This window comes from Serpula lacrymans (genome assembly GCF_000218685.1).
Source record: "Serpula lacrymans var. lacrymans S7.9 unplaced genomic scaffold SERLAscaffold_13, whole genome shotgun sequence".
In the NCBI taxonomy this organism is placed as follows: domain Eukaryota; kingdom Fungi; phylum Basidiomycota; class Agaricomycetes; order Boletales; family Serpulaceae; genus Serpula; species Serpula lacrymans.
Genome location: NW_006763302.1, coordinates 1,368,729 through 1,379,890, shown reverse-complemented (window position 1 = coordinate 1,379,890; position 11,162 = coordinate 1,368,729). Strand labels below are relative to the sequence as shown.

The 11,162-nt window shown below is 43.5% G+C and overlaps 2 protein-coding genes across 2 annotated transcripts; both read left to right on the top strand.

The window, feature by feature from the left end:
• Positions 1-343: 343 nt before the first annotated feature.
• SERLADRAFT_351766 (uncharacterized protein) lies at positions 344-733 on the top strand (the record flags this gene model as incomplete). Its single annotated transcript, XM_007322752.1, has 1 exon — positions 344-733. A coding segment is annotated over one exon (390 nt), but the record flags the coding sequence as incomplete, so codon positions are not given.
• Positions 734-1,351: 618 nt separating this feature from the next.
• On the top strand, positions 1,352-2,794 carry SERLADRAFT_442224 (uncharacterized protein; the record flags this gene model as incomplete). Its single annotated transcript, XM_007322751.1, has 4 exons — positions 1,352-1,570; positions 1,640-2,246; positions 2,302-2,359; positions 2,650-2,794. 4 exons carry the CDS (start codon positions 1,352-1,354, stop codon positions 2,792-2,794), a joined length of 1,029 nt encoding a protein of 342 aa, XP_007322813.1.
• Positions 2,795-11,162: the final 8,368 nt, after the last annotated feature.

The following is an 11,162-nucleotide window of genomic DNA, read 5'->3' as shown; positions in this document are numbered from 1 at the left end:
TCATGGGGCCTAACCCATATGGCCAACTCCACTGTGTGAGAAAATTGTGTCTAAAATAAGAAAAAAGGCAACGCGGCGTGAGAAGTTTGGAAAAAAGGGGAAGTGCCGCGTAGCACCATGTGTGAAAGCTAAAGTACAAGGTTAATGTGGAGAATGAAAATAAAGGAGAAGTCCGAAAATTATGTTATCATAACAAATCAAGCTGGCTGATCACACTGTTGTCTATTCAGCTGGTGTTGGTACTGTGGTGTTTAATCCTGTGATGAATGGCAAAGTGGCTAGGGCTGTGGAATTCTCTAGAGTGCTCCATGTACCAGATCTTTGAAATAATCTCCTCTCAGCCTTATATTTAACTCGTCAAAGTGGTTTCAATGTCACTATTTTGTCTCATTCCATGTCCTTTATGCGTGAAAACACTCTCTTGTTCACTGCAACTATCAATGACAACAATGCAGCATTCCTTGATGGATCTACTGCTGCTTGTGTTGAATTGGGACATTTTACTGCAACTATACCACTTGATTTGATGCTCTGGCATTGCAGATTGGTTCACCACCATCATGCCGATGTCAAGAGACTGATACAGAGAGATCTGGTCACTGGACTTACACTGGAATCCAAGGCTGCTCCTGATCCTGTCTGTGAACTGTGCTTGTCTGTCAAGATGCATGCCAATCCATTCCCCTCATCTGATACTTGCTCTGCTCATCCTAACAAGTGGACCACCCCCTAACAACCGTTTGGACCAGGGTTTAAATACTATAACTTTTACATAAATTTTCAAATACTATAGTGTGGGTAGTCGGAGATTGAGATCTGATACTGAGCTGGGAAGAGGTAGATCCACAGACAGCAAGTGGGGACCCCCAGTTGTTACAATTGACATACCAGCATCCACTTACGCTTCACTTTTGTACTTGTACTTTTATTTTCCAAGTTACATGACCAGTCATGTGACCATTTACTCTACTTTACATTTTCAACTTTTCATAGTTACCTGACCAGTCATGTGGCATATCACCTGACCGGTGTCTAGACTCATCATGTGACCGGTCACATGTTAGACATTGGACTTTGAACTTTATTTACAACTGTACAGTACCTCATGTATTTTAGTATATATACAAGAGCAATACATGGGGAAGGAATCAGCTAGTCCTCCTGTTGTCTAGCACAACTAACTCACTGCAGCCTAAGGGGTAACCACTCCCCATCATCTTCTTTATAGTGTGTTCCTGTGTGCGCCAGAGTAAATAACTCTTGGTCGTTACACCAGTTACCTTTTTTTCACTTTACAAGAGAACAAGTTGACATGTTGTTGCAACAAGATATCAATGGTCTGCTGCACGTCATGCGTGCACAGATTGCAACATTAACCTTGCAACTTGCCAAGCTGCAGACAAACCCTCCTGTGGCAACCCCCTCGGTTAAGAAGAAATTCAACAAAAAAGTCAAAGTCGTCGCTGACCCTGGCACCTTTGAGGGAGATAGAGCGCAATTTGCCGAGTGGTGGATCAAACTCCAGATTTGGGTTAAGACAAATTGGGACGCATTTGCAGACAATAATCAGGTAGCCACTGCGGTGCTATCTCAACTAAAAGGATCTGTGGCGGGTCAATATGCTTAAGTTAGACTACAGGAATGCTACACCGCAGGAGTGTGGCCGACCTCAGACGATCTCAAGAAGGAGATTGAAAAATATTTCAAACCACAAGCTGAGCGTGACTGGGTGCGTCAGCAAATCTGTTCCTTCAAACAAGGAAATATGAGGACGGATGACTATGTTACCCGGTTCCTGGCCCTCTCCATCCAAGGAGGGCTTGGTAATGAACATGCAGTGGAACTACTGGAGCGCAATGTGAACCCCCACATTGCAGAACAGATTTACTTGCAGGATACAAGAAACAACAACTTGGCCCTGGCAGCTGAGGAAGTACGACAAATTGGTAGAGCCATAGAGCTTTACCAAATGCACCAAGGTGGCGGGTCCACCACCAAAAACAATGAAACCCAGAGGCACCCTGGGTCATCAAACCATCAAAAACATTCTCACAGGTTCAAGCCATTCGGGCTGCAACCAGGGCAGGGAGCCCCTATGGATATTGGCGCGGTCCAAGGAGGACAGATGCGCAGATTCCGGGGAAACTGCTATAATTGCGGCCAAGAGGGACACATGTCCCAAGGCTGCAGAAAAGGAGTGCAGGCCGCTCAGCAAAAAAATAATCAAAGGCGCTGTTATGCACAAGGTGCTTAACAAAGTCTGAGGGTTCGTCGGGTTTGTTCAAAGAGACTTATCCAAAGACAAGTTCGAGGATGTAGTTCTGAATAGAGGGATTCCAACGGTTGTTGGTCTTCTTCCGTATGGAAGGCTGATCTTAGGAGTCTAGCTTTGTAAGCGTAAACTGCGTAGAATCGTATTGGAGAATACTACTACTGTTACAAGCGTATTTATAGAGAAGTAAGTCGGCAATAGGAGTTGTGTCCTATCTAGGGTAGGTCTGTCCGTTGAGGACTGAGTACTATACAAAGTAATAGAAATGCGGGAGGAGCGGAAGTGTACATGAGGGATGTGAGTCATCAGTCCGATGGTATAACCGATGAGTAAAGAGAAATGAGTAGTCCATAATATAGATAGACAAATCGTAACAGGCGCCAGGCGCACCAATTAGAGTCCAAGAAACCGGACAATCGGCTCCAAACTCTGGCCGGTTGTTCGTACAACGAAATCCGGGCCTTTTTCTATGACCAACAGGTCAATGAGATGAAGGCTCAGGGAAAAAAGTTCGGAGCTTAGGTCACTTGGGTACCTTCGCTCCTATGAACAATGAAGCAAACCACAACAAAGTGGCCCCTGCTCCGAGGTGTTGCACAAGCAATAAAGGAAAGACGGGGATGGCTCCCCAATTTGTAAATAGATTTTTAAATTTATTATCAAAAGAATGTACATGTATGAAACATTGTGACTGTAATATTTATGACACTACCGCTACACCAGCGTTTCCCTTAGAGCATGGCCCCGGCGAGACAAACACTAGGGTGCTTGATTCTGGTAAAAATAAAATAGAAAAACATGTCACTTTTGATACCCCTTCTTCTTCACTGGAGCCACCCTTTCCCAAAATCCCAAGGTGTGTGTTGATGCGCACATATTTATTCCAAAAGGAGATCCATTTAGACGTTGGTGTGGAAAACCTTGCCCGGGGCATAGTACACACAACCAGCGCACTGCTTGATTCAGGCGCTAACAGAATCTTCATAGATCAGGTCTGGGCGGAGCAAATTGGACTCCCCCTTGTAAAATTAGATGTATCTATTCCCGTCTATAACATTGACAGTACGCTGAACGCGGGTGGCTGCATCACGCACAAGTGTTCTTTTGTGGTCAAATACCAAGGACACAGAGAACAAGTCACCGCCAAAGCTACCCAACTAGGAAAGATTAATTTAATCTTGGGCTGGACCTGGCGATTTAAACACAATCCTGAGATCAACTGGCAGACAGGGGTTGTCACATTGTCACATTGCCCTCAGGAGTGTGTGAATTTGGGTAAACCAAATCATGTCCGTCACAATGAGCGTCTTGAAAAGATAAATGCTGGTCATGTTTATGAGCTCAGATCTTTAAAAAAGATCAACAATGACAATGATGAGGTAAAACCTGAAGAAGAGCTCAAGAGGCTGGTACCTCCCGAGTACAATGACTTCTGGAAAGCCTTTTCAAAACATAAATCAGAGCGCTTCCCAGAGGCTAAGCCCTGGGACCATGCTATAGATTTGAAAAACACCTTCAAACCAAGAAAAGGACACATGATACCACTCTTTGCTCCAGAAAGAGATGAGGTATCAAGTTTCATAGACGAATAGCTTAGGAAAGGTTACATCAGACCTTCCAAAAGTCCTATGACGTCCCTGGTGTTCTTCATTCATAAAAAGAATGGAAAAAAGTGTATGATTATGGACTATTGTTACGTGAATGAGCACACGGTTAAAAATGCATATTCGCTGCCTTTGATCAGTCAGCTAGTAGACAAACTGGCTGGTGCCAAGATCTTGACAAAATGGCAACTATCAAATATACAACAAAGAGATGCTGGCCATCATTAGAGCTCTAGAGCACTGGCAGCACTACTTAGAAGGTGCTAGGCACCAATTTGAAATTTCAACTGATCATAAGAATCATTTTATGATGGCCCAAGACTTGAACCGGAAACAGGCCCGCTACGTGGTATACTTGTCTAGGTTTAACTATAAATTAATTCATAAGCCTGGAAGCTCTATGGGGAAAGCCAATTCTTTATCCAGAAGAGAGGATCATGCCAATGGCATAAGAGATGATAACAAAGGTGTTACCTTGATAGACCAATCAAGGGTTGCCAATGTTAGAATTGGGCAAGATTCTGATCTCCTGGAAATCTTCAGGAAAGACATCTCCTCAGAAGAGAAGGCACACCTTGATGGCAATGAAAACTATTTATGGGTAGATGGGCTCTTCCGTTTTAAGGACAAAATCTATGTGCCTGAGTCTGCAAGGATCAAGCAATAGACAGACATCACGACACTCCAGTGGCTGAGCACCCTGGGTGGCAATGAACAATGGAGTTGATCTCCAGAAACTACATGTGGCCTGGCATGGTCAAAGACATACAGGAATACGTAAAATCCTGCCTGAGATGTGCCATGGCTAAGAATTCTCATCAATCGCCAGCCGGTAAACTTATGCCAAATCCAATACCAGCTGGTCCTTGGCAGGATATACCGGTTGATTTCACAACGGATCTGCCCGAGTCAAATGGGTATGATTCAGTAATGGTGGTAGTTGATTGCTTCTCCAAAGAAGTGATATTCATACCCACCAACAAAACCATTACTGCCACTGGTACGGCCTAAGGGGTAACCACTCCCATTATCTTCCTTATAGTGTGTTCTGTGTGCACTAGAGTAACTAACTCTTGGTTGTTACAAAAGGTGTGGGGCGATTCGATCTGCTAACACTAGGAGAGCAGTTTTGTGGTTTGCTACTTGTTGTCTGAGTTCACGTCTCCATGAGCTGTTGTTCCAACGAGGGGTTTCTAGAATTCTCTGTTTGTAGATCTTGATTGGGCAGTGCTTCAGGTGAATCAAATTAAATCTGAATAATTCTTTGGACACTTGATCTGATTCCCACAAGAATCCTTGAGCAGCTGTGAATGTGTCCTTTAATAAGTGCAATGTATTGGCAAAGTTGGGAGATTTCAAAGGCTACATTGTCAACTGCTAAAACTAACTCTTCTAATTCACTGATTGGAGAGGATGAAGCTGATAAGTCTTCATAGTATTCTGTTTCAGGATCACTGTGGGCAGGTAGGGAATTTGTAACAACTAAGAGTGACTTACTCTGGCGCACACAAAAACACACTATAAAAAAGATGATGGGAGTGGTTACCCCTCAGGCTGCAGTGAGTTTGTTGGTATACACAGGAGGACTTGCTGAGGAGTCTCCTGGATCTATTGGGGTATATATACTACTACAGAGTTGTTTGTACTTATGTACTATACAGTTGATAAAAATAGTGGCTAATGATGCCATGGGGCCTAGCCTACATGACCAGCTCCACTGTGTGAGAGAGTTGTATCTAAAAATAAGAAGAAGGCAATATCTAAGTAGTGCTGTCAGTGCTCTAGAGCTCTAATGATGGCCAGCATCTCTTTGTTGTATATTTGATAGTTGCGCTCTGTAGGCAACAAACTATGCAATAAATAGGCACAAGGCCTCCAAAGATTGTCAGGGCATTTAATGGACAAAACAGCCCCAGTAGCAAAATCAGAAGAGTCGGTTTCTAGCCGGAACTCTTTGTCTAATTCTGGAAATGCTAATATGGGCGCTGTTGTAAATGCCTGTTTAAGCTTATCAAAAGCCTCTTGTTCTTTGGCGCCCCAGTGCCAAACAATATCCTTTTTAGTGAGATCATTCAACGGTCTCGTGATTTTTGCAAAGTTTTCAATAAATCTTCGGTAGAAATTGCTTAAGCCAAGGAAGGCCCTAACTCCTTTGACACAAGTAGGTTTTGGCCAATCCAATATAGCTTGAACTTTCTCAGGGTCCATCCTGACTCCATTCTGGCCTATGATCATACCAAGGAAGTCTACTTCCTTCACTTTAAAATTACATTTTTTGGGTTTGACGAATAGGTCCCATTCCTATAAGCGTCATAGGACTTCTTGCACAATCCTGTTGTACTCAGCCTCATCGTCCGACTTCTTAAATATTAATAAATTGTAAATTTAAATGACAACACAGTTTTCCATATCCGCAAAGATCTCATTCATCATGCTCTAGAACATTGCCGGTGAGTTGGTTAACCCAAAGAACATAACAAGGGGTTCAAAGGATCCTCAGTGGCACGTAAACGCGGCCTTCCAAGCATCTGTTTCTTTGATCCGTACATTATTGTACCCCCATCTGAGACCCATTTCCACAGTTGTAACAGTTGCCCTTGAATCTGCACATTTGTCCGCCTTGGACTGCGCTGATATCCATAGGAGCACCCTGTCCTGGCTGCAGCCCAAACGGCTTGAACCTGTGAGAGTGATTAGGTTGGTTTAATGACCCAGGGCGCCTCTGGGATGTGTTGTTTTTGGTGCTGGACCTGCCATCTTGGTGCATAGTGTAGAGCTCTACGGCTCTACCGACTCATCGTACTTCCTCAGCCACCAGGGCCAAGTTGTCGTTTCTTGTATCCTGCAAGTAGATTTGTTCTGCAATGCGGGGGTTCACATTGCGCTCCAGCAGTTCTACTGCGTGTTCATTGCAGAGCCCTCCTTGAATGGAGAGGGCCAGGAACCGGGTAACGTAATCATCTGTCCTCATGTTGCCTTGTTAGAAGGAACGGATTTGCTGACGCGCCCAGTCACGCTGTCGATGATGAGAACTGTTGTTAGAAAACCACACACAAAAACAAACTAACAAACAATCCTCCCAGATTCCACGGAACTTGTTTATGGACTTTGCCTCCTAGAACAGTGGGTGCTCTGGTTGTTCGTGGGGTGGTATGTATGAAGGTCCTTCAAAGTAAAACCCAGAGATGTATGGGTGTGGGTTTTGAGGAGGAGGGATAGTTGAATTTATAGAAGATGGGGGCTTAATGACGAGCACTACCTTGCTAATTGTAGCACAAAGTAGGTTTGAGAACGACAAAGATGACGAGGTGACAAGGTTCCCAGTGATAGCAGGCTCCTGACGCACAAACTGTAGTGCTCAGAAGGACTCTAATCAAAAGGGATGAAAATGACTTCAGAAGTTGGAAGTGACGATGACAGCAGTTAACAGTGGTAGAAGTGGGAAGTGTGGTGACCACACTGGATCACAAGTAGCAGAGTAGTGAACTTGAGAGTAGAGAAGAAGTCTGGAATCGAGTTCTTTGTTGTTTTTACAAGGTAAAATACAGGGGTTTATATAGTGAAAAGAAAGGTAGGCTATGCACAGTATAGCTGCGCAAAAAGAATGAGAAAGAACATGAAGGAAGGAATGTACGCTGACGAATCCTGCGTAGTTGCTACAGGATAAGATCATCAAAATAAGGGAAAGAAAGGGATAGAACAATGAATGCTGTGAGTAATGTCACAGGTTTGTACAGCCATAAAGTAAAGTCCAATAGCAAAAAGAGAGCAGGAAAATCATGATGTCATGGGAAGATGCAGTAAAAAAAAGGGCAAGGAAAAACACTATTAGTATCAACACAGTTCCTTTATTGTCAGTCAGGCATTCTAAAAAAATATGTGTCCATAAAAATGATTCAAAAATCAAAAATAATCGCACTGCAAATGAATGTTCTGCTGAAAAAAAAGAAACTGGAGCCACCGGTCCACCACCTAGTCCAAATCCGACAGTTCCATGGCCTTACCAATGGACTGGTTATGTTGGACCACCTAATCAAACGAGGGAGGGAGAGGAGTAGTTCCAATTTGGAACAAGTGAGTCCCAGGCAGCGTGTGGTAGGTGTAGCTGTAGCGAAGATGATGGACAAAGGATAAGTGTACCCAAGTGAATGGGACAGCGATGAACATGGGCGACGCGAGGGGATGAACCTTCTCCAGCTCAAAAACTACCCACCCACGCTCCAACCAGGCAAGACGAGCGACCAATGTTTTGATAGTATATGATGGCAGATTGACGTCATGAAGATGGACCTGTTGCCCTATTTGGACCGGCTGCCGGGGCTTTGCTGATATCAGCAGTGGCACGTGGTAGTCAACGGATTGGATATCAGCAGTGGCATGTGGTAGTCAACGGATCGGATATCAGCAGCGGCACGTGGTAGTCAATGGATCGGCAACGGAAGCGGATAGGAAGTGGTGACATCAGAAATGGTGGGGGTGCAAATAATATGAGCAGGAGGAGGGTGGAGGTGACGAAAAAGTGGATTAGAATGGGGATCCAGAAACAACCGTCGGGTGAGAATAAAAAGGAGAGGAAGGGGCCCATGGTGGGGCTAGGCAAAGGAAGGGGAGTAAGGGAAACAACAAAAGCGAGGGCGCAATGAAATGTGTAGCCAGTGGCGACGCGAAAATTTGCCGAAATGCCGAAACACGGAAAGTACTGGATGGAAAAGCAAAGGTGAGCGTGACTGGATTGCCTAATAGAGGTGGTGCTGATCAGCCACAAGTTCGAAACAGGCAATATTAATTACTATTCCACGTGGCACTGTGCCTGTGTGGCGCAAAGGCGAGTCTTTTCGAATATTCGCTTCGTTATTGACACCTGTCCATGCTACCAATCAATTTTGGCGCATGACAGCGGCCCTAACGCAACCTAATGACAATTATGAAGATGTGGCCAAACAAGCAGAAGCGACCTTGAGCAAATCACTCCAACTTCATAGATGTGGCAAAGGATGCCAAAAACTTGTGGATGGCCACTTTGTTTGCAAACAACAGGCACCATTCTCACTAGCATCAGAAGATTGGGCAGACAAGTTTGGGAAGTGGGATTCAAAAAAACTATGGGCATACCTCAACGCATGGAACCCTGAAATTATGGAATGCATATATGCTAATCATGATGTTAAACTAATGCTAAATGGACTTGGAACAAAGGTCTTGCCTCGTATATAACAAATAACATGTCCAAAAAGCAAAGGGAATCTTCAAACATAACTGCCCTGCTCGCAAGGACGTTGGCTTTCCACAGAGCTAAGGAGAGGCAAAATGCAGACCTATAAAATGCTAACAAAAAAATGCTTCAAAGATGTGCCAACACACTAAGTCGCAAGCAAGAATTCAGCGCACCAGAGGTAGTTGGTTATGTCATGGGCTGGGGTGATCAATATGTGTCACGTCATTTTGAAACTATCTATTGGGATAGTGTTGTGACTCAATTACAAAACACATTCCTGATACTACAAGCTGGACATGTGAGATTGATTGATTTCTGCACCTGCCTGTAAGAACCTGGGCTATAGGATCATGAGAATTGGAAGGGTTTATTGTTAACCAAATTGATGGTGGATTTTTCATAATGGTGAATCCCCAAACTTGTTTTCAAAGTTTAATCCTGGATTCATCCGTACCCATTACTTTAGCCCTGATGGTGGATAAGTGCCTTTTGAGTGATCTTATGGTAGGATTTGATATGGTCTTCTTTTGGCTCTCCTCTTTGCTTGCAATTGCAAAGTCTGAGACATTTAATGATTATATGGCTTCTTCATTTTGATGGAATGTGTTTTTGCTAAGTTGTAAACATGCAGACCGACAGACTTATTTCTTCTGTATAACCCCAAATGCCTGGAACATGAATTGATGATCCAGTTGAAACCTCTTATCTCCATAGTGTAATGCCCATTGCGCATGGAGTTCGTAAGTGACCTTTCTTTTCTTGTTTGTTTCAAAGCCACCCTGCCCATATGGAAACAACCAAGGGAAAGTACCAAGCATGTGATTAGGATCCTCTGTTTGTCCCTCATAATTCATCCCTTCCTCATCAGTCCGAGGGTATTCATTGACAAACAGTGATCCTCTTCTGATTGCATAACCTCCTTTTTTCAGATCTTTTGATATATTCGCCAATGCATGAGCAAGTAGTTTGTTTTATTGAATGTTGCTTCCAGATGCATTGACCACTCCTAGAGTTTGTAATGGTATGGTAGCCTCTTTGGGATAATTTAATAGCTGGCCATGTAGGACTACGCAAATTTTCTTACCTTGCTCGGCAGAGCTGTGTTCATCTTCATTATCCTCCATATCAGTAACTCCTGAAATTTTCAGATTCTCTGCAAGTCACTGGGTATGAGCTTATTTCCCCGCTGAATGTTGACAATTCTTACCTTCACTTCTGTCTGGTACATAGTTTGAACATTCTATCTCGAGCTGATCAATGTCAGACGAAAATTGAACATTGTCCATTAGCTCTGGAGGAACATTATTATCTGGTAGCAATGCAATCTTCACTGATTATTATATCAGAGTATAATGGGTTGTTATGCTGCAGGAACTTCAGTGCGTCTTGCACAGCATTTCTTTGTACTAGGAACAGGCCATTCATGCATCTTTCAGGTATATTCTTCGGCCCAACAATTGTCACTCTAATAGTTGACGAAAGCACACTAAGACTGTGTAGTAAGATTGAATTGGCTACCATGTTGAGAATGTCCTTGGTTGGCAATCGGTATGTCAATACATTTTCCCTGATTCCACTATTCAAACCTTTGGCATCCCAATCTTTTGCACCAATTTTTTTGGATAAAGCTTGATGACATGTACCGCTAAGAAATATTGTGGTATCAACCTCCTCTCAGTGATTATTGACCTGCTCAGCTCAACAGGTACTTCACCCATCCATAAACCATTTGCTAGTGAAAGTCTCGGTGTTGTTTAGGATGTGGTGAATAGGGAAACAGGCAGCTTTTGTGAGGTATTGATGAGACTAGGATCTTTGTTAAGCCATAAGCAAACATCAAGCTTCCGCATACAGCACATATATCTTGTTTAAGTGCAGCGTTATTTGTCTGTTGTATAAATTGGCGGATATGTCCCTTGCTTTTTTCTGTATCCCCAACATCCAGAAATTTTTTGTATGCCTGTGATGGTCCATTTGATGGGGAGGTTCTTTGTCTTCTCCCATTACACTCCTACTTTTTTTTGATTTATACTATGTGAACCCCTTTTTTCTTCTACGGCAGTAGCATATA